The sequence below is a fragment of the Diadema antillarum genome, unplaced genomic scaffold, assembly GCF_040938485.1.
Source record: "Diadema antillarum isolate AM-2024a unplaced genomic scaffold, OU_Dant_1.0 seq00000286_RagTag, whole genome shotgun sequence".
Lineage (NCBI taxonomy): Eukaryota > Metazoa > Echinodermata > Echinoidea > Diadematoida > Diadematidae > Diadema > Diadema antillarum.
In genome coordinates, this window is record NW_027271314.1 from 173,101 (window position 1) to 198,984 (window position 25,884).

The 25,884-nt window shown below is 37.1% G+C and overlaps 2 protein-coding genes across 3 annotated transcripts in view; both read left to right on the plus strand.

Annotated features, from left to right (window-relative positions):
- Positions 1–15,674, plus strand: part of LOC139730023 (gamma-2-syntrophin-like) — a 39,776-nt gene extending 24,102 nt beyond the window's left edge. The window contains exons 7-18 of the mRNA XM_071640940.1: positions 660–701; positions 1,627–1,711; positions 2,799–2,887; positions 3,935–4,089; positions 6,442–6,571; positions 7,376–7,414; positions 8,617–8,733; positions 9,822–9,893; positions 10,815–10,967; positions 12,563–12,655; positions 13,660–13,770; positions 14,277–15,674. Of these exons, the coding sequence (XP_071497041.1) occupies positions 660–701; positions 1,627–1,711; positions 2,799–2,887; positions 3,935–4,089; positions 6,442–6,571; positions 7,376–7,414; positions 8,617–8,733; positions 9,822–9,893; positions 10,815–10,967; positions 12,563–12,655; positions 13,660–13,770; positions 14,277–14,399 (1,209 nt within the window). The 3' untranslated portion in view covers positions 14,400–15,674. The remainder of the gene's footprint in view (positions 1–659; positions 702–1,626; positions 1,712–2,798; positions 2,888–3,934; positions 4,090–6,441; positions 6,572–7,375; positions 7,415–8,616; positions 8,734–9,821; positions 9,894–10,814; positions 10,968–12,562; positions 12,656–13,659; positions 13,771–14,276) is intronic.
- Positions 15,675–23,771: 8,097 nt separating this feature from the next.
- Positions 23,772–25,601, plus strand: LOC139730008 (uncharacterized). 2 transcript variants are annotated; one of them, XM_071640930.1, is made up of 2 exons: positions 23,772–24,326; positions 25,135–25,601. In XM_071640930.1, exons 1-2 carry the CDS (start codon positions 24,252–24,254, stop codon positions 25,585–25,587), a joined length of 528 nt encoding a protein of 175 aa, XP_071497031.1. In that variant the 5' UTR covers positions 23,772–24,251; the 3' UTR covers positions 25,588–25,601. The 2 variants fall into 2 exon arrangements, with proteins under 2 accessions (XP_071497031.1, XP_071497032.1); XM_071640931.1 differs by having other exon boundaries at positions 25,138–25,601.
- Positions 25,602–25,884: the final 283 nt, after the last annotated feature.

The following is a 25,884-nucleotide window of genomic DNA, read 5'->3' on the forward strand; positions in this document are numbered from 1 at the left end:
GCAGTCACTGCATGTGTGTGCATGTGTGATTCTGCTTGTGATGTAATGAGAAAATGTGTATGTATGTATATGTGTATATGTGTTGTTGCTGCTGCTGTTGTTGTTGTTGTTGCTGCTGCTGTTGTTGCTGCTGCTGCTGCTGCTGTTGTTGTTGTTGTTGTTGTTGTTGTTGTTCTTGTTCTTGTTCTTGTTGTTGTTCTTGTTGTTGGGTTTTTTGTGTGTGTCTTTGATTGGATCATATCATCTCTGCATCTGGTGCTCTGCAATTTACTTGTAATCGCCATAGATACATGATTAGATTGTCTAGACCCATGCACAGTGTGGTGAAATTTAGTGTCCCCTTCACTGGGTACATCAGACATTGATATTACAAGGAACCTCCATGATAATATGCTGAAAGGTTAAAGGGCTTTCAAAGGAGCAACAAATACAGCCAAAGGTTATCTTATTAGTTTGATCTCATCTTGAGTTGTATGTGGGGTTAATTCTGTAATATACTCTTGGTTACTCAAATATATGAAAGTATCCAGTGTATATATATATATATCTTTAGAGAGATATTCATGTTTAAGCAGCGAGTTTGCTGCAGTTTTGTGGGGTAATGGTTATGTTGTTTTCTTCGTGATCTTACTCAGAATTGTATTCTATTGTATTCAAAGGTCAATGGAATGTCCATCGAAAGAGCAACTCATGATGAAGCAGTAAGTATGATTAGTATGTTGGTGATAGTTTGAAACATGGTGCACAAGTGCTTGCAGCATATAAGTAGAGAGGTGTAATAATGTATGCATGGGTAGAGAAAGAAATACCAGGATAAAACTTTATTATCTTGTCATTTGCAAGAGAAAATTTTACACCGCTTCAAAAAAAAAAAATATAATTAGGGTTGTGATGATTTCTTTATGTGAAGATGATTATAAACCCTGGACATATTCATGATCTCTCTATAGTGTATGTAGACACCAAGTGAGGTATAATATGTATGGTACTTATCTAAAATAAATTAGTTTCGTATACTAAAGTGTATTAAAGCAATCTTTTTTTTTAACAGTTTTGATGATTACTAATTGAGATTGAGATTGGGCATCCTGAGTGGTAGAAGGTTTAACTGTGCACCACATATTCTTTCTCGGGTATGTATGTGGCCCTGAAAAGGGCCTACCCGCTCCCAACATTTCGGCAAGCATGTTCTTGCCAAATTTGAAAATGGTCAGAACATGTTTGCCAAGACGTCGGGAGTGGGTAGGGCCTTTTAAGGGCCACATACATACCCAAGAAAGAATAATTGCCTTCTACCACTCAACATTCTACCGCCACAGAAATCTTCAAAGATTTAATCGTTGGGCATCCTCTGTAATCAAAATAATAATGAAATCATGAAAACAAATCAAGCAACATTGTCATGTGCTGCTCAATTTGTCTAGACCTCATGCGTCAAATAGCTAATGTCTGTGCATATTTCCAACCATGCACTTTTATTCTTTTCCAGAAGATATGGTTGATAATGAAAAGTTAGTGTATTATGAAGGACTGCATCTCAAGTAGAGATTCTAATCTTGCTTCTCACAGGTGCAAAAACCTTTGCTTTGACTGAAGAGGATGCTTTTTTTGTTTCCCTCGCCCCAGGTAATAGCTCTCAAGAATGCCGGCAACGAGGTTGAGCTTACCGTGAGACACTTCCGGGCAGCCACGCCCTACCTCAAACAAGCAGGTGGGTATATATACCTGGTGACAGTACTCCTTCTCTCTCACCCACAGAGATTTGTCCTCATCGGACTTGTTTGAGGAGTGCAGACTACCTTTGGTATTTAAAGATTGTATGTCCCCTGTGCAAACATCAAGAAATTTTGCATGGTTGAAGAATTATGTCTCCCAACATTGTGTATGAAATTTTACGGTAATACACCTCAGAGTTTTTAACCCGTTGAGGACGAGTCCCGAGTATACTCGGGTAAGTATGCATGGGAAATGTGTGTTGTAGCAAAATCAAACCGTCTTCAACGGGTTAAGAGAAGAAACGAAAAAACTAATCCCATGTCACTCGAGAATTCACACTGAGAACAACAGAATTTTTTCAGGGTCCAAAGAAGTTCACCAGAAATTTATTATATTGTTACCCTTCATTATAAAGAAGTTTTGTTCTTTATCATTCTGACTTAAGGTCTGAATTACCTACCTCTACAATATACCACCCTGTGAAAGGAATCCTGTTTTCAGGATTGTAAAAGGGACACACAAGCTTTAAAAGGCCTCAGTAGTTTGTTGTTTTTTTCTCCTGCAAACACCAGACAGGCTAGCTGGATTTGGTGAGATGAAGTGGTAATTTAGATTGTCCTTTTGTAATATGAAACTGAAGAAGATAAAAGACCTCTCACCTTTGCAGAAGATAGAATTCAAATTTTTCTTGTTAACCAAAGCAGAATCAACAGTGAAGCACATCATAGTCTCAGAATGCATTCCACTCTAGTGTGTATAAATGTAAAAGCAGTAAACCCAAAGAGAAATAAGTGGAGGTAAAAATTGTATGATGTAAGGAGTCACTTCATTTCAACCCCCCACACCCCCCCCCCCCAAAAAAAAAGTGAAAAAAATATATACGGTTGAATATATCATCTTGTTGATGATGTGCCATAGGATGTCTTTTGCTACTTTTGATTGAAGCATGAGAGTTTGTAAAAATCAGTGTGAGGCTACCAACAGATGGTATGATTGTAAAGCTACCGGAATTCTCGAAACCATGGCAACATGGATGAAGGTAGATTCTTCATGATGTGACTCTGTGTCTTATTGCACTCCAGCTAAACTAGCAGACAGGGGAAGAACACCAGACAACAACAACACAGCACCCACAGAAAACAGTCTGACCAATGGTGGAGACACTTGGCAGGTATGTTTAACATATCTCTCACTCTTTCTCTCCTATCTCTCACTCTTTCTCTCTTTTAGTCTCTCACTGTGTTGAAACTGTATCTATTTGTGTACGTCTATCTATCTATCTATCTATCTATCTATCTATCTATCTATCCATCCATCCATCTATCTATCTATCTATCTATCCATCCATATATCTATCTATCTATCTATCTGTCCATCTATCGCTCTATATATCTATCTTTCCATCTACGTATTGTATCTTTCTATGTACCCATCCATCCATCCATCTATCTGTCTGTCCATCTGCTCTATCTATTTATCTATCTATCCATCCATCTATCTACCCCTCCATCCATCTTTCTATCTAACTCTCTATCTAACTATACATTCTAGCTATCCAGAGTATTATGTATGTATCTTTGTCCATCTATTTATCTTTTTATACCTTTATGTATTCATGCATATATGCATGTATTGATCTGTTTGTGTATCTGTTATCTATCTCTCTATATGTCCATCTACATGTGCTTATATCTGTCTGTTCTTCTCTACATGTATCTACATAACTTCCTGTCCATGCATGGTATATCTCCTTATATCTACCTGTTTGTCTACCTTATCTGTCCATCTTCTTCAGTCTTCAAGGTATGTTTATGTGTGTAAAGATCTTGTGACTTTTTGTCGAATGTGACGTTGACGTGGTTCAATTTTGTAGTATCATATATTTGCCCTTACACAAGATATGACTGACAACAAGGTTCTCGTAAATTCCATTGAGACAGTGGTTTTCTCTGCAGATGTTGAAGAATGTAAGGTGATGTCTGCATTATAAACATATTCATACAAGCAAAGGAAGATACCAGCAGAGAGGATGACAGGTTTCTGTTGGAAAAAAAAGAAGTGAATAAACAGCACACCACGCACAAATCAAATCTGGAGGAAATATGTGTCAATGTCAGGCATGGTACTAGTAGTGGTGTGAATGAAATTTTGCAGTGTGCATGAATTCATGCTTCTTTCAGATTTTGAATGTCTTCTCCTTGTTGCTGTTTCCATGCAGACAAGAAATGCTTCCTCCACGACAGCGACCGTCCACAGCCCAGCCCAGTCACCCTCACCCCAGCCTAAGACCCAGACCAGATGGGTGGACATGCTCTCCATACCACTACTCATGGCCCGGGTCAGCAGGTATGCAAGTGGGACCGACAAAATCAGGTGAGTCGATCTATTATGTTCTTACGGTCGCACATCCAAGTATTTAGCGGCAGCTGGAGTGAAAACGTGCAAACCCACGATCAGTGCATGATCACCGAATTTTTGAGACAAAATTATCTACTTTTCTTCATAATTGGTTTTGAAATTCCATGAAACTGTCAGATATGGTACATCTTAACACTTCTGATAGCCACAAGAAATGTTATTGATAATTTACATAAAGGAATGGCAGATCAAGGACTTTGAACGCCTATTCTGTGTCATCTTGATTCATACACTGCATCCACAGCATTCACGCCAACGCACACTCCAGCTTGGCGTAAAGTTATGCTGTACAGCTGTTTGTTTGCACTCTAGCTATACTGGAAGGGATGTATACCAGATCATGAGAATATGTAGACTATGGTGGCTTTGAAACAATAACATAAATATTACTTCTCTCCTCAAGGGTTCTAGTTGTGTTTGTATGGGTTTGTATGTGTGTGTGTGTGCTTGCATGCATACAAGTCATAAAGCTCATATATCTAGGACCTATTGCAATAGTATACTCATTTTTCCAGTGAAGGTTTTAATGTTTACCGCCTGAAAGATTGGCTTGCCTAGTTGCTGGACCAAAGTTTTGATAATTCATGATATGATAATCCTCAACAGGATCAATTTGTGCATTTAAGTGTTGATGACAGGGAAAGCGTGTATTCAGTTATGAAATACTGTGCCCAAATGCGTTGCTGTAATATATAATGTATATGAATCTCTGCCTTTACCAGCCTGTGACTTATCAGTTGGAACATCATGCATTAGAATTGTAATTGCCATGTATGATAGTTGCAGGAGTAGTGATAGTATTGTCGTGGAATCATTGCTATGTCTACCGCTAACTGCTTGTACAACTTTTTCTGTAATTTCTATTTATATTTTTATTAGTATCATTATTATTATTATTATTATTATTATTATCATTATTGTTATTATTGCTATTATTATTATTTTATTATTATTATTATTATTATCATTTTTATTATATTATTATTATTATTATTATTATTATTATTATTATTATTATTATTATTATTATTATTATACCCCGCCAAACGAAGTTTGAAGGGGGTATATAGGAATCAGCGGACGGTCGGGCGGTCGGTCGGGCGGTCGGTCGGGCGGTTGGTCCGTTGCAAATCTTGCGTCGCGAACTACTTCCTCAGTTTTCAACCGATTCCCATAAAACTTGGCACAGATGTGTGCCTTGGGTTGTAGATGTGCAAGACGTATTTTTTGACAGTACCCAAAAGTACGTTGCCATGGTAACGGCATATTATGGGCAAAAATGGGTACAAATCTTGCGTCGCGAACTCCTCCCACAGTTTTTGATCAATTTTTATGAGATTAGGTACAGATGTTCATCTGAATATGTTAATGTGCAAGACACATCTTTCCGCAGTGGCAAAAAGTGCGTTGCCATGGTAACGGCATGTTATTAGTAAAATATAGGGCAAAATGCTTCATGGCAAAACTGCTTCATCAGTGTTCTTCCAATTCTCATGGAATTCATATTGAATGTTTGTCTTAGGATATAGGTCAGCATGACACATTTCTTGACAGTGACAAAAAGTATGTTGGCATGGTAACAGCTCACATATTATGAGCCAAAATGATGGAAAATTTTGTGTTGCAAAGTACTTCCTCAGTTTTTGCCCAATTTCCATGAAACTTGGTACAGATGTGTGCCTTTTGGTTGTAGATGTGCAAGACGCATTTTTCGACAGTACCCGAAAGTACGTTGCCATGGTAACGACATATTAATGGCAGAAGATCAAGGAAAGATCTTGCGGATTTAACTACTTCCTCAGTTTTTTGACCAAAGCTTATGAAATGTTGTTTTGACCAAAGCTTATGAAATGTTGTTTTGACCAAAGCTTATGAAATGTTGTTTGGCGGGGGTATAACCAGTCGCTGTAGCGACATTTCTAGTTATTATTATTATCATCATTATTATCATTGTTATTATTATTATTATTATTGCTGTTATCATCATCCATCAGTGAGGTGACAAGATCTTTGTATCTCAAATTTATGTGAAAATCACTTTTTTGATCAATTATCATATAATCAGTTAAGTGACATTCTGTCCAAATCCTAGCTGTCTTATCCCCAAAATGAAGCCAACACAGCATGTCAAAGGAAAAGGTGATCCCATTTGTTATAGTGCTTTGGCTGCCATGTTTTTTTGCTTTCCTGAACATTTGACATTTTTGGAAATACGAGGTTTTTGTCACCCCAGCAGCAATATGTCATAAGCATTTCAAACTTACCATATGTAAAGATATCTTCTGACACTGTAAATCTACCCTGCAGGCCGAACACCTTTGAGGTGATAGGAGTGGATGGGGTGTCCTCCGGCAGCCTTCTCTGTCAGAGTTCCACCGAGCTGATGGACTGGCTTAAAGTCATCAACTCGGGTGTGGCGACGCTCAATGCTCAGTCGGTAAGCAGTATGACACCCACACTATGGCTCATTCATCCCCATCCCTTCATACAACCTGTAAACCCTATAGAGTACAAAAGTGTGATGTCATAGCCATTTATTGCCATGGAAACTGGTTCTAACCAACCTCACCTGGCTTGAGTGTTTATGTGCACACCTGGTTCCAACCCAAGTACAAACAAAAGACTTTGACATCATCACTTTTAGACACTATACAACAAACACCCCAAACTTTATTTTAGTGATATTTTGGTCCTTCACACAAAGAATTAAACACTCATGAACTCAACTATCCCTACTTTCCCCTCATTAGTCAAAGAGCCCCTTTGTAGACTTTGAGGAAGGGCATATTTATGCTTGAAACCTCTTGTTGGTATTTTAAAGACTACTTTGGTCAATACTTTGTGTATGAAGGTTTTACATACTTTTAACAAGGTATAGTAATTTATCACAGTTAAAGCTTACCTGATTCTTACATTCCTGACCTGATAGCAACTAATGCAGGCAAAGTAAAATTGAGAACAGAGTTGACTGAAGTAGTAAAACTACAACAGTTATTTGAATGTATAATTGCGTGTGAGTGATAAGAGATTATAGAGAACACTTTGTTTATGGGAACACAGCATCAAAGCTGCTCATAAATCTTTTGTACTGCACAAGATAATTCACCATATTACTTCTTCTTTTTTCCTTCTTTTTTATTTGCTTTCCCATGAACATAGTCCATAGAGATGTTGTATAAATTATCAACGTCTATACTACAGTTTAGAGTTCCTCTTGATTTTTATTTCTTTTGTGTTGCAGATGAAGCTGTCTAATGACCTGTTATCTCCTGCTGACCAGGTAGGTGGAAATCAAGTAAAGAAGTTTTAATGAACAAAATCATGCATATTGCACTGGGAATGAAATGAAATGAAACAATTAGCAAGAGAGTCTATGATATTGTTGTGTATTTTGATCTTCCAAGACTTAATTTCACTCAAATCTCAATTTCTTTCTGGGATAAGTGTCTCCATCTCTGCTGAATGCACATCACTTAACCCATTCCATACGGGAACCTAGTGGCCCGTGTATTAAGTCTATGGGAATTTCACAATTCAGTAGGGAACTGGTTAAAAAAGGGATGGTATACAACCTAATATTGGCTGATGGGGGATTCAGATTTTAACTTTTTGTGAGAAAATTAGAAACCACTGATATGGGAAGCATTAAAGAGCATACAATTTAAAAAGGAATTGAAAGCGTATTTGATGAAATTCGGTTTTGAAGTGGCTGAGATATCCAAAAACAAAGTAAAACAAAGTGGAAGAAAAGGTGGGACCAAAACAATTCCACCTTTTTAAAGGGAAAGACAAATAATTTTTATGGCAGTTCATATGAAGAGTTTGTTCGCAAAAACCGATAAGTCCATATTTGCCAAATGGAGATATTTGCGATTAAAGGTCAAGAAAAATAAAGAGAATAATAAGAAAATTTTTGCTTCTTTTGACCATAACTTCAAAAATGTACCTTTATATGTAGTGACCAACATATCATTTAAAAGGTATCATTTTGTACTTTCTGACAGAGACAGTACTTCAAAATCTTCAAAAATGGACTTATCGGCTTTTGCGAACAAACTCTTCATATCTTGGGATGTGTGACTCCGCCTTTAATGTGCATGCGTTGGCCAACATGCCATTGATGAAGTTGACATGAAACCATGTTGATTATGCTGGAGAAGTAGGTGCCTGTAGTTGGTTGTTTATGTTATGTAAACCAACAATGTGGAGACGTGTCCACAGCCAGTAGCTCTCTGAGATGGACTCTCCACCCACTACACACAGATCCGCTAGGACAGACTACAAATTCCAAAATTGTTGCATGACCACAAAAAGATATTAGTGAACAGAATCGGCAAGTCCAGACATGCTACATGAACCAAGAGAATAAGTTTGATGCTTGATTTATTACATTTATCCCTCCAGCAGTGAAATCAAAGATACGTTCAGACTAAACCTGTGTATGCAATCTTTTTTATTTCCCTTTGGTCCAACCCATTGTAGATCATGCACTTTGGCTGGGTGGAGGAGAGGTTAGCCAGCAACTCGCATCACAACGTGTGGAAGCCTAAATTCCTAGCAATAAGAGGAGCCGATATCATCATATTTGATTCTCCTCCTGTGAGTTCTCTTGCTTTCTCTGGATTGATGATTACTGTATACACTATAATATTTTACAGGTTATTATTCTCACGAATTTTGCGAGTTTGGTGCCAATTGCGAATTTAAGATTATACGTAAATGTTAAATCTGATGCTAACATCATAGTACATGAACAAAGTGTGTGATAATGCGCTACTGCACTATCACAAATTTAACCACTCGCAATGATGGTAAGTCCAGAAATGATTAGACTCGCTATGGCATATACAGTATTACAAGTCTTTTGTCTACAATCCATATGGCAGGTGTGATTGTACACACCAAATACATTACTTCCAGATGGATGTATTTCCACTAATTTTGCAAGTTGATGGACATTGGCAAAAAATTAACAATATGCACATGTACAAAGATACTGCTGTCCTGTAACATATATGATATGATATTTGAATCATATCCATAATAGGGAAGATGCTAATTTTGCTTTTTGGGAAGGGATGATACTTATGTCTTGATTTTCTAATGGAGGTCCCAAAGTTTGAATCCCATCAAGTGCTTACATCCTTGGACAAGATGGGACTTACACTCATGATGTCCCTCTCAACCCAGGTGTTTAAATGGGTACCAGGCATTGCTAGGGTAATAATAAAGGCAGGGCCTTCTGGTAGATCAGGTGCTAACACTGAAGAGGCTGCCCTTGGAACACAGTACCTTAAAATTTGTATGATTGCTTTGGTGCTCCATGGCCAGCTTGATCGCCAGCCAAAATGTCATGCAAGTCTACATTTGCAAACTATCCTAATGAAATGTGTGACATGTACAGTACTACTTGTAATTGTTACTTTGGTGTGTTGATAATTTGCAAAAATTTTCATGCCACAAAAGTTTTCAATTTTACAGTAATTTAGTTGAATTTCAAATAACTCAAACACTATAATGTACCTTGTAACCTTTCAAATATACAGGAATTCCAAAGTCTACAAAACTTCTTGTTTACGAAGGACTTTGGAGAAACAATGCTGAAATACAGTATTCAAGGGCTCTTCAGAATTTAGACTGTTGAATTGCTTAGACTTTCAAATCACATCTATGCCTCTCACTAACAGGTAAATACAAGAGACTGGTCTCGCTGCGAAAGAAGCTATAAGCTCTATGAAGTGGTATCAAGAATATTCAAGGTGAGATAAACTGAAAGCAGTTGGACATGTAACGCCAGCATTGAGATCATGTTACGCGAGAAATTCAATTATCAGACACGTCAACAGTGAAACTAAAGCCACGTTGTGCAAGCAATTTCCGCAGCCAAATTCCTACATCAGGGCGCTCGAAAACTGGGAAGTCTTTTAAGATGATACAAATGCATTTAGAAGAATACATCTAAATCTTGGCCACCAATTAGTAATTCTAGAACAACTGTAAAAGAAACAGATGCAAATTCCAGATGACTGAACAGAATTTGGCAAAACAGGACGAACTGCAACATTCACGGACGCAACAGAATGATGACCTGTGTTAATCACCAACTTTATTCAAACATTTGGAAATATAACTCTCAAAAGAGAGAAAATTCTGTTTTTCTCCCATGTGTTTTGGCAACGACCTCAGAAAGGTACCATAGTGCTCTCTTGTTTATCTTGTATCAGTTGAGTTGAGTTCAGCTCAGTGACATGTGTTTCCAACAATGTGCATACAGTCAAATTTCATAAAGGCATGATTACTTTTGGTTTTATTGGTTAAAATCAATTAATACATATTTTCATGCTTGCAACAATATCACTTGAAAGAATATTTACACAAAAAATTGCTTGTTTGGAGCTTTATTTAGTGGTCTATAGGAAATAGTCTGATGTCACACATACATTATGCATAAATTAGCATAATTTAGCGTAAATGATAACATTTTGAAAAAACAACGTTACGGTTCAAATTCATGAAATTCTTCCGTCAAGCGGTTTTTACCTCAATGTACATGTAGGGCAATGTGTCAATCAGTTGCATAACTTTACAGTCATTGAGATTTTGTCACTGGCAATGTGTGTGTCAATTTTCGTCGCGATCGAAAGATCGATGATAAATGAATGTTATCTCTTTAATACTAGGATGCTGAGCTCCAAGACGACCGCGCCCACTGCTTCCTCCTCCAGTCCGGTGCGGATGACTGCCACTATCTCAGCGTGGAGAACCGCAGCGAGCTCAACGTCTGGCAGAGTGCCGTGCTCCGTGCCACACACACGGCTGTCACAAAACTCGGTGTAAGTCAACATTAGGATTCTCCCTTGGAACCGTCACAGATTGTTAAAAATCAGTGGCAAATGGGTCACAAGTCCCATTGTTGTTGATGCACTATTTGTATTTATCAAATCGAGTTAGGGAAATCCGCTTGAAATAGTTAGTATTTTTACTGTACTGTACCTTTACGACATATTTGTGTCATTTTTATGTGTTAAGTTTCTGCTGGAATGATTTTTGCTTTCATTTATTCTTTTATTTTATAAGGGTGCAGTTTTTGCTAAGTTCTTCCTTTTTTATGCCTCCGCCACGAAGTGGTGCCGGAGGCATTATGTTTTCGGGTTGTCCGTCCGTCCGTCCTTCCGTCCGTCCGTCCTTCCGTCCGTCCGTCCTTCCGTCCGTCCGTCCGTCCGTCCTTCCGTCCGTCCGTAATGAATTTTGTGGACAGGGTAACTATCAAAACCTTTTGAGGTATCCTAATGAAACTTGGCATATAAGTGTATTAGGGGGTGAAGTTGTGCCTATCAACTTTTGGGTGCACATGCTCAAGGTCAAAGGTCAAAAGGTCAAGGTCAAATACACAAAATTTTACTATTTCCACCATATCTATGCAATGTCTGAAGATATTTTCTTGAAAATTAGTGTATACATGTATTACCCAATCAAATTTTCTGGTGAAAGTTTGGGTCATGAGGTCAAAGGTCAAAGGTCAAAAGGTCAAGTAAAAATATTAAAACTTCACCTTTTTTCTCTGAACCTTGGAAATTGTTCAAGGTATTTTCATGGAACATAGTATATATACATATATACATGACTGGCAGTGATTATCTAGAGAATTTAGGGTTCATGGGGTCAAAGGTCAGGGGTCAAAGGTCAAGGGCAACACTTCAAAATATTACTATTTCCCTCATGTTTATGCAATGCCAGCAGGATTATTTTTTTTACACTTGGTGTATACATGTATAACCTAATAGAGATTCTCTGAAAAAATTTTCTTTTCTTTTCTTTTTGCCTCAAAGGTCAAAAAGTCAAAGATCAAGTGAAAGTGCCGAACTAATTTTTTTCTCCATATCTCGGAAGTGGCTCAAGTTATCTTGAAACGTATTACATATTTATGCATGTTCTGCCTAACAGTGATTATCTTATGAATTTTGGGGTCAAAGTCCAGATGAAAATGGTAACAATTTACTATTCAATACAGAAATTGCACTTTCTCTCCATACCTTGAAAATTACTCAATGCATAAACATATGAATGGGTCAAAGTCAAGTTAAAGTCCTTAAATCCCAAATACATGCTCTCCTATTCATCCAATTAAACCTAGGTCATGGAAGGTGAACATTCAACACATTTGTGACAAACTTGTCATTTTAATATTTTGCCAATTTTGTGAAAATGTAATCACACATTGTCCACATACATTGTATACTATCTAGACCTATTAGGAGAATCATGCATTATGGCGGAGGCATACCAGTCGCCATAGCGACATTTCTAGTTTCTGTTTTTGTTTTCTTTTTGTCACTTCTGTTGTTTTTCTTTTCTTTTCGTTGTAGTTGATCTACTCCTCACTTACATTCATTGTTCATAGATGTACATTTATCAATTTCTATTACAGACTAAAACATATGGCTGCACATGGAGGAAGAGAGTCGTTGGTTTGACCCTTGACCTGGCAACGGGATTCACTCTCTTTGATGCACACAATAAGGTGAGTGAAGCTTCAAGCATTTATTTGTCTTTGCTTTACACATCACCACTGGGAGGTGTAGGCCTATGGTATCTTAAGACCACAGTTGTTACTTGCCAGAGATCATAGCTTTTTTCATATTGTTCTCTTTTTGTTCATTCATTGTTTAATTTTGCAGTTTAGATAGCTACTAGAAATTTGAGGTCATCTAGTGATCCGCTTCGTCTCACATACTCTGTCACTCGCACCTTAGCCGGTGATAGGACATTCACTGTGTCTGCTTCAAAGCACTGGAACAATTTACCGCTTACCGTTAGACAGTCTCCATCAGTCAGTGTTTTCAAAAAAGCCTGGAAAACACATCTTTTTAGTAGTAACTAGTTCGTAACTGTAACATTTATCCAATTACACATACTGTCGTACATGTTTTGAATTGATTGTAAGCGCTTTGGGCCTTGTGGGAAAAGCGCACTATAAATAATAGTAATAATAATAATAATATATTGTCTTCTCAAACAGGTTAAGTTGTTTCTGATGCACAGTAGAGATACATTACAGTTTGAAAAAGTGTCTTTTGATGTCTCTCAGTCGGTGGCGCATCTGCCATGCAATGAAAAGGCTCAGGTTCCATTCCTAGTGAGTCATGCTGAGCAATGTTGCATGTACACTTAATCATACCGTCCCCTCTTGTAAGAGGCAAAGGCACTCTGTTCCTTAGATAGGACACAAGATGGAGGTCCTGTGTGTAAGAGAATCACAGCTCACATATGTATAAGATCCCACTTCACTCCCTTGCAAGGAGCAGGGTGCTATCCCAGTTAGGTGGTCCACCCCATATACCATGGTACCCAAACCAAGAAATGGGTGAATGATGCTAGCCCTGCGTGGTTCTCCCCCCCCCCCCCCTCCCGATGACTAACAACAGTCTTCAAACTGTATCGACCAGGCACATTGTACTGTTTGAAGAAGAAGACTGCCATTACAGTGTGCCTTGATCTAAATCTATTTTCTTTTGATGTTCCAAGGCCATGCTGTGGAGGTATCGTTTCTCACAACTCAAGAACTCCTCAGACGACGGCAATGCCAAGGCCAAGCTGCAGTTCACCAATGCCACGACGGGACAACTTGAGACTCAGGTATGTGGGAAGAAAGTAGTGACTACAGTATGGATTACACAAGTAATGGTGATGATGATGATAGTAGCAGAAATGACTTATCATCGTCATCATCATTATTATTCTTGATGATATGATGATAATGATGATAATCATAAAAATAATGATGATATCATGATAACAATGAGGATAATCATGATATTGAAGATGATGATAATCATGATGAGAATGATGATGATGATGATAATAGATTAAGTGATTATGGTCAAGAGCTATTAGGAAGGAATATTGATGAAATCCTTTGCACTCGATCTGCAATCCTAATACAAGAGATACATGTACATCATGACTTGCTGAACTTGAGATATGTTTTGATGCAAGCTATTCTGAGAAAGACTCTAAACTTCCATGCACGCACACAGAGTTGGCGTTTACAGTAAGTTATGATTTCTGATGCAGTTGTTGACCCTAACTTGTCTCATTTACTTCCTGTGTCACTCTCTTTTCTCTCCCTGTAACCCTGTTAGGAGCTGGAGTGTCCCAACCTGCGAAAACTCCTCCACTGCACCCATGCCTTCCTCGCCAGCAAACTGGCGACCCTCGACCCTATCTTTCTCCGCAGCACGACCCAGCTGCCATGCGACTCGTGACACCGGCGGGCGTTGACGGTGTAGCCTCCGATCCAGCACCCCCCCTCTGGTGTGCGTGTCAGATTTTCGGCGGTCGTCAGTCATCGAAAGCTCTCCGTGGACAGCTCACATTACTGGCTGGATTCTTGTGTTTTGGAGAGACTTGGATAAAGTTTTTATACTCTGTTACAAATTCACAAGACTACAACATGTTGCCGAGAATAGAGGCTTGCACAGAATTGTTGAGAGAGAAACTCGCAGAGAATATCAAGGGATTAGATAGGTACATCTTACTGCAGCTGCACTCATATGATGGATGGCTTGAAGTCTGTTTCTGCCATCACCTAAGGACAACTCACCTAAAGACAAGAGGATTTCACGCTTCACAAGGTCGTATAGAAGGCTTTCTTGTTAACAATGTGTGCATTTAGGTTCACCTGTAACTTACAAGTATTATATTGTGAAGGAATTTTCTTGTATAGATTACCCCTACCTCCTCATTTTCTCTGTGTTTCTTCATTTCTTTAAATCAATTAACCTCACATGCCAGTCCAATTCTGTTGACTTTGTTTGGTAAAATAAGATAAGGATTTGCCAAAGCTGTTCTCAAAAGCTTTGCAGTATTAAGGGATACACTGCATACTATTCCAGGGTTTGTGTGGTGTGTTTTATCTGATTAGCAGTGGAAACAGCCATGCATGTGTCGCATTTTTAACCGGAAGAGAATATTTTCGTTAGGCTATGTTCGGGATATTGTTGTCACCTTGGTAGCACCTCCTAGATTTCTATAGGAAGTGTGAATAGTCGTTCTTTGCTCACATAATCTTATGATGTCCCATGAAAACCACAACAAAATTTGCCTTGTTCTAAGAAGTTAGATTGTGTATTTCCTATTTAGTATTCTTTTTTGCCAGGTTGTTCATGGGAGGGTAATATGGTGTAACACATCAGTTAAGCTTATGGGATTAATATTAAACTAATGACTTGAAGGAGTAGAAAAAGAGAAAAGTGAAAACAGTATTATAAACTTTACTACCATGAATATTATTATCATATTGATAAGGACAGTGGTGGTGGTGGGGATAATATTTTTCATCATTATAATCACCAAATATGTCATCATGTAGCCAGAATCGTATTACTGCTGCTTTGGATTTAGCGCACAACACAGCATGCTGCAAGTGAAACGGGACAGACATCTAGTATTTAAAGCTGTGTAGGAATTAGCACAATGTCATCTGTTGGGAGAGTGTTGTTTCTGCACCAGTTAATGGGTCCACTTTCTGACAAGATGCACTCGGGTTAATGAAATGCATGTTTGAGTTTGTATGGCACATCATACCCTGAAACTGTTAGTCTGCACTTTATAGGCACCAAAACATCATGCCAAGGATTAAATGGCAGAGGTGGACTGCTGGCACATTTTGCTACTTTGTCCAGTTGAAGTTCTCGCAAACAAACTGTGACTTGAACCCAGACTAAACTCATGGGTTGAAGTTCTCGCAAACAAACTGTGACTTGAACCCAGACTAAACTCATGGGTTGAAGTTCTCGCAAACAAACTGTGACTTGAACCCAGACTAAACTCATGGGTTGAAGTTCTCGCAAACAAACTGTGACTTGAACTCAGACTATACTCATGGGTTGAAGTTCTCGCAAAGAAACTGTGACTTGAACCTGGACTAAATTCAAGGGTTGAAGTTCTCGCAAACAATATTTGACTTGAATCAAGACTAAACTCATGGGAACTTGAATATGTGTGCTATGTGTGTTGATGATCACTTCAGTGAAGGGATAACATAATCAGGATGTGGATTTTACATCGTTTAACTTTTTTTCAGTCTACGTAGCCTACAGCAATCTATTTAGAACGTTTGTTGGTAGGTTTTTAAGTCAGCTGGAAGGTACCCCCCCCCCCTTCCCCAAGGTCTGAAACCAGTCAAAGGAAAGTATACATAATACACAATCGTCTACAACATATTGAGGAAAAGAAGGCGTAAACATTGATAAAAGCTTAATTGGCAGTTGAGAAAGAAATACTGCCCTACTTTTCAGTTTTATGTGACCTTCTAGGTTCATTTTCATGTGAAACTTTTCATCCCTGAGACAGGTTACTTTATCTTCAGGTACATGTATGTGACATTGAATCAGCAAATAACTTAACTCATATTAGCACTGAAGGAAAAAACTTCTTTTGGTTTAATATCAGGAATATTTAGCCCCACAAACAGAAGCTGTAAAACTATGTAAAGACCAAGACAAATAGAAAAAAAAAAAAGATTGCTTGCATTACAAACTCTGTGTTATGTTTGTTGCTAGCAGAAGAGTAGTGAATATTGGCACAGATATGTTCATGCAGTCACAATGCCGGTATGTGCATTTTAGTTAAAGTGTTGTCAGTGTACAAGGTACATCTTGTGATATCATCGGAGTTATTATTCTTTTGTGCCTAAAGAAGTGGGTGTAATGAACATTTCTCTCAACACAGTCCATAAGTACTTCATTTGTCTTTACCATTGGTCATTGTATGATACTGATTTTGACAAGGAAAGTGCAAAAGCGTGATTAACCATAATATGATTTTTTTGATATATTACTGGTATTCTCACAAAGGTCGGTGTGCTATCCAAGATTTTCAGCATTCTCTTCTGTGCTATACAACAACAATAACCAGAAATGTCAAGAACTATTACCTTTAGTTAATCTTCTGTGACAATTTTTTTCATGAAGAACTGTGGCATTGATTCTTCTACGAGGGAGAGCTGCTAAACGTGGGTGGTTTGATACAAGTTTTATTACCATACGTCAGTGGTTTTCTATTAAGCCTGTTGTGGCTTTGTATGATTTTGCAAGATTGTCATCGTAATTCATGAATGTAAATATTCTTTGCAAGATTTCATCCCAGATGCTAATGATTATGTACTCAAGTGAACTCCAAAAAGTATTTACCAGACTCTGTATAAGCGTAAGAGGAAGAAACCACTTTTATTGTACAGTCAAACCTGTCTATAGCGGCCACAAAAGGGAGATGAAAAAAGTGGCCGTTATAGACAGATGGCCGCTATAGACTGGTTCTGTAATGTGCTTTTTCTCTGGGAGGGAATTGTTTTTAGTGGCCATATATGGCAGGTGACCACTATAGACATGTGGTCACTAAGACAGGTTTGACTGTACGTGTAACCTAGACTAGTGCATATCAATGCTGTATCTGCCTTAATAAAATTGACAAATGTTTGCAGTTTTGACATTTGTATGTAACTCGCAAATTCACATATAAGCGACTGTTCTTTAAACTGTTGAGTCGAGCAAGGCTCTCCAAACTGATTGATTTTTTTTTTATCCCCAGCTGGTTGACGAGAAAGAAAGAAAGACATCTCAATAAATGAGGATGGATTGTATATATCATGACATTGTTGTGAATGCTGTACATATGTGTATATTCCACTCACATCGAGTAAAGAAAGTTAGCTGATAAAACACACACTGTGTCATCACTTGTGTACAGTTTAGCCATGTTTTTACCATGACAACCTGAGATATGCAAGGGGTACCTGGAAGTAAACAAAATGAAACTGAATCTTTTGTCGAATATATATATCGTAACGTAACTAGTATTCGCGTCCTCTTTCATCGAACTTCCAAACCCATTTTTGTTTTTGTTTTTGTCTGTTGTTTTTTTAAGGAGCTGACTAATGATAGTCCATGTTATCTAAAAATTTGAATAAATATTTCTGTTTCTTTTCTCTCTTTTTTAAATTCTTGTTCTAGCTTTATAATAATGAGAATAGAGATGATATTTGTGTGGATTTGTGACACACCTCTGATAGAAGCCTACGATTATCAATGGTCCCACATCATCAAATTCACGTGATGGAACCAAAGTGGATTTCTTCAGTGTGCTGTGTAGATTGAGGAGAATCGATGCAATATACTTAAACAGCTCATGTAGTTTTGAATTTGACACATGAATTCAGCTGTGCTTCTGACATACAATGTAAAAAGGTCACAGAAATACCAAGACTCAAGTGTTGCCAGTGTTTTGGTACATGGTTTGTCTTTCACTCCGTACATATCATAGCATATTGTCCACTTTTCATTGCAAATGAATATGTGTCTATTTCTATAAGAGGCCATGATTACTCTAATGACAACTGTGTGCTTATTCTCTTTAATTTGCGATATTTTCCCCTCATATCCATGTCTAATGCTCAGCGATGAGTGTAGGGGCAGTAAAAGCATACATATCCTGCTGATACAAAATGCAGAAATGCACTAAATGACCTGAATTCACAAACATGGTTAAAGATTTAGACCATGGTTTATGAAAATTTCTTCTGCGTAAATACAATTGACAGACTGCATACACCAATAGATGTCCAGTACCAAAGTGCATCGATACACGCATGTCAAAGGTATACCTATTTCACGCTTAATAGACCAATTTCAAATTTAAACCATAGTCTAAATGTAAATCCACTTTTGTGAATTTGGGCCATTATATTTACCCAGATTTTTCATTAAGTGTAAACAGGACCTCATACTGGAATTGGAAAAAAAAATACATTACCTCTCATATAACTATATTTTGTTTTGTCAGTATTTATTAGATATTATATTCGCTGCAGTGTGCTATTAAAAAACAGTGCTACTTAGAAGTTGCTTGGGAGGAAGTATAATATTTGTATTCATAGCTACTGTAATGTATGTGTTCTTTCATGTTTGACACCGCTTAGTTACGTTTACCTCCATTAAAAAAAGAAAAATCTAGCCATACAGGATGGGTTACCTTATACCTGATATAGAATTTAACATGAGACCAAGTTTAGGTTTCAGTGGGGTAATCATAGGTTGTTCAACTTTTTTGACACTCTAAGTATATGCAGAGGTCCTTTTTTTTTGGTAAGATAGTCATTATCACTTTTTACCATTACTATCTCTCTCGTATCTCAATTTGCTTCGCTTAGATTTGAAGCAAGGATGATCAATCGTTTATAAGTTTTGCTTGATGACTTCACAAATTGTATTAATTTGTTGTTATCATTCATTATGGAAAGGACAAGAAGAAAGAGACAAAGAAAAATCCACCTACTCTTAGGCCCACCAAGGAAACACAGTGCAATTAGACTGGAAAGTTATTACATGTCAGTTGTCTTATCAAAGCTGTATTTGAAGTCACTGTGCTTTTGTATAATATGTTTAATGTAATATGTTATAGTGTCTTAATACTTGTCATTTTTTCATGTCATTGTGTTACTGCATATCAGTGGATATGATTTGTTTGTTTGTTTGTGGGCTTTTTTTACTCAGGATTATTTCAAAATTTTGCCATGGCAACAGTCAACATAAATCAACTCTATGTCATTCTTTGTGAAATACATGTTTGCTTGTTTTCTTGGGGGAGAGATTGTAGTATTTCTAAACATAAGACAATACTCTGCCATTTGTTTCAGTGTTATTTCCTAGTTCTCTAAATGAGGGATATAGTATGAAGAGAAAGACAGAATTAGAAAAGGAACAAAAGCAAACTCCAATCTGTACCTGATGTACTTATAAATCTTTCAGGGAATTTAAGGTAACTGCCCCCTTTCATGCTATTTACTCATGTAGTGTACGTAGTATTATGATTATGTTTGTGAGTAGATTCAACTTTGTCACTGCTATGTTAATTTCTTCTGTATTTTTTTATTTAGCCCACATAAAGCTGGCTGAGTCTGTACACAACCAGCTCAGTGAGCACTGTATTATGTTTCCTTGTATTTTTCATTATTGGCCTTTACTCGATGAATATACCAAATTATCAAGTGTTATGTTATTTTTCTGTAGATTTGTATTATTCAGCCATTGTACTGTACTGTACAGTAGTCAGTTTATGTTCATTTGTGTATGTAATGTTTGTTTATTTCAGTGTATGCTTCACCTGTGGAATATAATGAACTGGCACTAGGCATCCACAGTATTTCCAATGTGAATGCTAATACAGGGCAATAATGTTATAAAACATCAGTGGTATTGTAACTGTACAATGAAGATGGGGTGGAAATATGCTGAGGAGGTATACGACAGGCTGTGTTAACGGTTGAATGCTTAAACAAGAATGCATATCGAATCATCTTTTCATTTGATTAATCCCTTTTATATTTCATTGTAATAATATTTTTGATGACTTGGTAGTCTTGATATGCACCAAGAATTCTGCAAAGGAACATGAAGACCTCTCTCCAATAATGATGGTAGTTAACACCCCCATTGTGTCATTGTTGACTACAATTTCAGAACACTTTCTGTACTCTTAAAAGTCACCTGCTTGTAGTAATTTGTTCTTACACAATTTTATTTCATTTCATATCATTTATTAAATGTCCACACTAATTATACAGTATTGTATTTGTAACATGACAAAAAAATGTCAAGTCAGTCTAAAGTATGTTACATTCATATTGGATGAGTATGTGCAGGGGAACGTACAAGGAAGCAGATGCTTGTAGGGGTAGGTCCTCAGAAAAAAGTAAAACACAATCAGTTACACACTCACACACACACTGCAGGCACTATCTATAGTTGCTCATAACATTGGTGAGGAAATGTGGGGGAAAATAGTATTTCATGAATCTTTATACCTCAGAAAGATGTCAAAGATGTGTGCAGATCGCAGTGAACATTTGCAATAATGCTTAATGGGGATTATGGAACCACAATTACACATCAGAAATTTATGATCATACAGACCTGCTGCTCGTAGAAATTGTAATTCATAATAGTATTCATATACCACACTCTATTCCAGCAATGAATCGGTTCAAAAGACAACTCAAATGAGAATAAGAAGCAACTCATTGCAATTAGAAAATGATTGCAAATCAACTTCCTTTTAAAGGGATCATACAGTTCTGGTTGAGACTTAACTTCAGGTTTTTATCATTTTTTGGTGACATAGTGAGAAACCTCTAATGAAATATGAAAGAGCATGCAATTCCAAGAGGGATTCAATGTTTATTTGATGAAAATTGGTTTTGAAATGGCCGAGATATCCAAAACATAGCAATCCTGATAAAGTGTGGGACCCACATTTTATCACAATCGTTTTGTTTTACTTTGTTTTTGGATGTTTCAGCTATTCCAAACCCGATTTTTATCAAATAAACTTTGAATTCCTCTTAAAATGGTATGCTCTGTACTATTTCATAAGTGTTTTCGTGGTATCCCGCAAAAAAGCTAAAGCCCAATTTTCATCTCCACCAATACTGTACCATCCCTTTAAAATGAAAAATAAAAATTTTTATTATTGGATTAAAATCAATTTTGCTCACATTATTATGTCAGTGTTTTCAACATTATTCTCTGCATAGTTTCATGACAACATGTCTAGATGATGAATATTGTTTGGGGTTTTGGGGGGGTTTTTTGGTTGTTTTTTTTTTCTCTTTGCAGGCTAGTTTGCATTCAGCAATCATGCAAAACATAGAATTGCTCTTTAGACAAAGAGACTGCCTATTCAGTATTGGCTGCATTCTTGGCCTAGGGTTTATACATACTTTACATCATCACCTTGTGTTCAGTCATGTAAACTTTCCCCAATTGGAGCAGAAAAAAACTTACATCTTCTTGTACTTACAGAAACAGCATAAGTCTCTTTTCCTATTCATCCTGTAGAAGTACTCTGAAAAGTGCTTATACCTCTATGGTATTAAATGCTCGACTTTTGTGTACTTGGATACACATTTGTAGGTTGTTTTGGGGTATTTTTTTTTTTCACTGAAGGGTACCATAACATCTTCATATGATAGTACTTATAGACCACAATGTGACAATATTCAGTGTTTATGTGCTTGTGAATATCACATTCTTTTTTATAGATACCATACTGCACCAAACATGCAATTTGATTGTTAAATGTGTGCTTTGGTCTGAACTTTTCAATCTAATAAAAGATAAAAAGGTTTTGAAACATGAAATGAACTTTGTCTTACCTTTTGTTTATTTCTGAGTGAAGTTGTCCTAAATGTAACTGATTTGAATTAGTGATATATGAGTGCATCATGTTTAGGGCTTTGAGATACACATGTATGTAACCCACCTTAAAAGGTGATTTCTCATGTAGGTGTCCATCTATAAAGGAAGTGCACTGATATTTTGCCAGTACTCTCCATGGAAGAGACAGCCTTTAGAAAATGTTTGTGTACACACCATGCATTCCCAGTCACCTTGGCAATTTGAAACCACTGATGTGGTAACATTTCTAAAGTCTCCATTCTTGATGCGACCCAATGAAATAATTGTGACTGAATAACGGGAAAGTACAGATGACTGAAAAGTTTTATTGTTATCATTATTATTATTATCATTATTATTATTATTATTATTATTATTATTATTATTATTATTATTATTATTATTATTAATAATATTATTATTATTATTACTATTATTATTATTATTATTATTATTATCATTATTGTTATTATTATTACTATTATTATTATTATTATTATTATTATTGTTATCATTATTATTATTGTTATTATTATTATTATCATTATTATCAGAAATTATGCCTTTCCTCACAAAATGCCTATTGTGTTCTGAACTTCAATTTTCAAAGGAAAGAAAGACAGACAGACTAAACAGCTTAAAACAGCTGAGGTATTTACTCATTTGCTCTGATTCTCTCACTCTCACTGGCATTTTGAATTAATGTATTTGCATCAGGAAACGTATGTATAAGTTTGCGCGCGATGTTGTTCTTTTTTTCTTTATTCTTATTTCTTTTCTTTCTTTTTTTTGGCTGCCGAGATACACGAATGTTATGAGTCATCTTTCATCATTCATCAAAGTCAAAACGCTACACAAGACATGCACAGTGGAGGAATTTGCTTGAGATACCGATGGAAGTTCCAGTTAATGTTAAAGATACCAAGAATGACTGAAAATTGTGAGGGAATGGAGGCGTGATATCTCTGCAGCTTCTTTTTATGTCTGGGTGTGGGACTGAACCTTGTGTAAGATTATGATTATGATTATGATTATGATTATGATTATGATTATGATTATGATTATGATTATGATTATGATTATGACACGAGATTACTTTAAACCCTCATCAGTATTCAGTTTTCTTCTTTTTTTTTCGCCCCATGCTCTATCCACACCGAGCTCCCTGGATTCATCGCTCCTTAAATATCAATCCGTTCTGTGCAAATATTGCCGCGAAACGGTGTCAATATTGAGAGAATTATGAGAATATTCAAAGAAAATGAGAAAAGAATGAAAGAAAGACCAGCCTTTTGTGCCTACATACGCTTTGTTTGCCTTGGCAAGTTTGGTGGTATTATTCCGTCATCAACAGTAGATGAAAGGCTTCGAGCAAGGTCCAATGACATCAGTCATCGCCTGCGATGTGGCATGTAGTGGAGACCAGATTATGACAAGTTTGGCAAAAGATTTTTCCAACAATTCTTGTCATATTCCTGTGGATCGCAGCTCACAGAAGTCGACAAATGATCACTTTATAGATCGGATATAGGAGGGGTTCTTTGCGTCATGATGCTGGGATTCAACTGTTTCATGCCTCATTCGGAATCTACGAAATCAGTGTTTAGCAAAAGCTCTTGCTGACGAAAGGTTCGACGTTCATTCGACAGGAAGTGACATGTACTAGACCAATGAATTTAGTTTATAGTTTTAATCCCTAAATTCCCTGTCGGATGTGGAAGGCGGAAAGATCTTTGGATTCGAGGAAAGTACAAAATCAGACTTCGATATTACGTCGTTTATAGTCAGTGAAAGTCCTAATTTAAGCCACACAAGTCACTGAAAAGCGTGCTGGTGTGTTACGTGTATTTGGTAAGGATCGAGGCGACTTTCCTCTGTATCAATATGGAGCAAGATACAACGGTGGACTCTACGTTTAACGGCAAGAACCAACATCGAGAGCAAGAGCATGACGACATGGTATGATACGACCCTTTATCATCTTTTGCTTGTTGAGAATATTTAAGGGGTGGATTTTCTAAATTATAATAATGATAATGATAATAATAATAATAATTATAATAATAATAATAATAATAATAATAATAATAATAACAATAATAATAATAATAAACAAATGAATAAAAGATAAGTCTTTATTGCATTTTTCATTCTCTTTGGCTTGTATCCTATCATGCCTATCTGGATAAACGTTTATCAAAGACACTTAGCAAATCGTTTGATTAAGACCCACTAGGATTGTAATTACCATGGCAACCGCTCTAAATCCTGCACTTCAATTGGCTGTTACCGCAGTCATAGTGAAACATTACAACTTCCGTAATTGCTAGCAAAGCATGAAAGAGAAAAACAAAAAGAGATATGGTCTGTGGTTTTGAACCTCAAAGATATCTTGAATGACATGTAGGGCTATTTGAAAAACACTAACAAGAATAAGCATTTTAAAAATATGTGCAGCACATGCAAGTATACCATTAACTATTTTCCACATGCTTCTACTTATTATTCTGATTTGTTAACCATTCATACACAATTTTGTTTATTCCCTGAAATAATTACACTTTTCATTTCCACAGATCTCGTAATTTTTCTCTTCATTAACTCATCTTAGAATTATTTCACATTTATGTATATAGCGAATGCCAAATCGCCTTAAAGAGCCTGAATCTCTCGGTAGAAATGAATTCCCGTTTTCTAGTGTCCTATGTCTCTCGCTTTCTTTCACACACTATATTTTCCTCTCTGCGATCACTCAACCCTGTCAAAGCAGGTGCAAGTAACGCACAGCCCCTTGCGACGGTACACCAGCAACCCCAGCGAAGTCGTGATCAAAGTGGAGAGTGGCTCCTCATCGTGGCACGGCGCCGGTCGAAAACTGAGCAACCTGAAACCGGGGTCCAAACGAAGAAGGTCCTCGTACAACGTGCGCAGGTCGTCGCTGAAGGAGCGACAGGAGGACGACTTGCACATGGAAATACTCGCCAGCGACATCGCAGACGACGACGCGAAGAAGATCGACGTTAAAACGACGGCGGCGGGTGATGACGGGCGCTGCCTTCGATGCTGCATGATCATCGTGATCGTTTTCATGATCGTCGCCTTTCTCGGCACGGGCGGCTTCTTCCTCGTGTCCTTGTTGTCGAGTGAGTGTTACGGTGCAGAGAACGAACGGCTAGAAGTGCTTGCTTACGAACTATTTGGTTTCGACAGCATAGATTAGGTTTAGATTATTCGTTATGCGAAACAACTAATATAGTGAAACAAGCTATAATTGAAAAGACTGTGAACTGAAAAGACCAATACTGTATCAAAATATGCCTAGTAAGATATTACATACATCTGTTAGATTAATTTAGCATAGAAAGATTTGACCCTGTCATTTCCTTTTTTTTTTTTCTATGTGAGGATAATCTGGAGGCTTCCGTTCTTTGTTGCAGCTGTATAGCCTTCATTCCAGTGTACAACATGATAAGGACAATGATCACTGCAAGTGCATAATCGGAACGATATAGCGGGA

Coding starts and splice junctions, on each gene's coding strand:
- LOC139730008 (XM_071640930.1), top strand. CDS start 24,252: ATGGAGCAAGATACAACGGTGGACTCTACGTTTAACGGCAAGAACCAA. Junction 24,327..25,134: donor AGCAAGAGCATGACGACATG/GTATGATACGAC, acceptor ACCCTGTCAAAG/CAGGTGCAAGTAACGCACAG.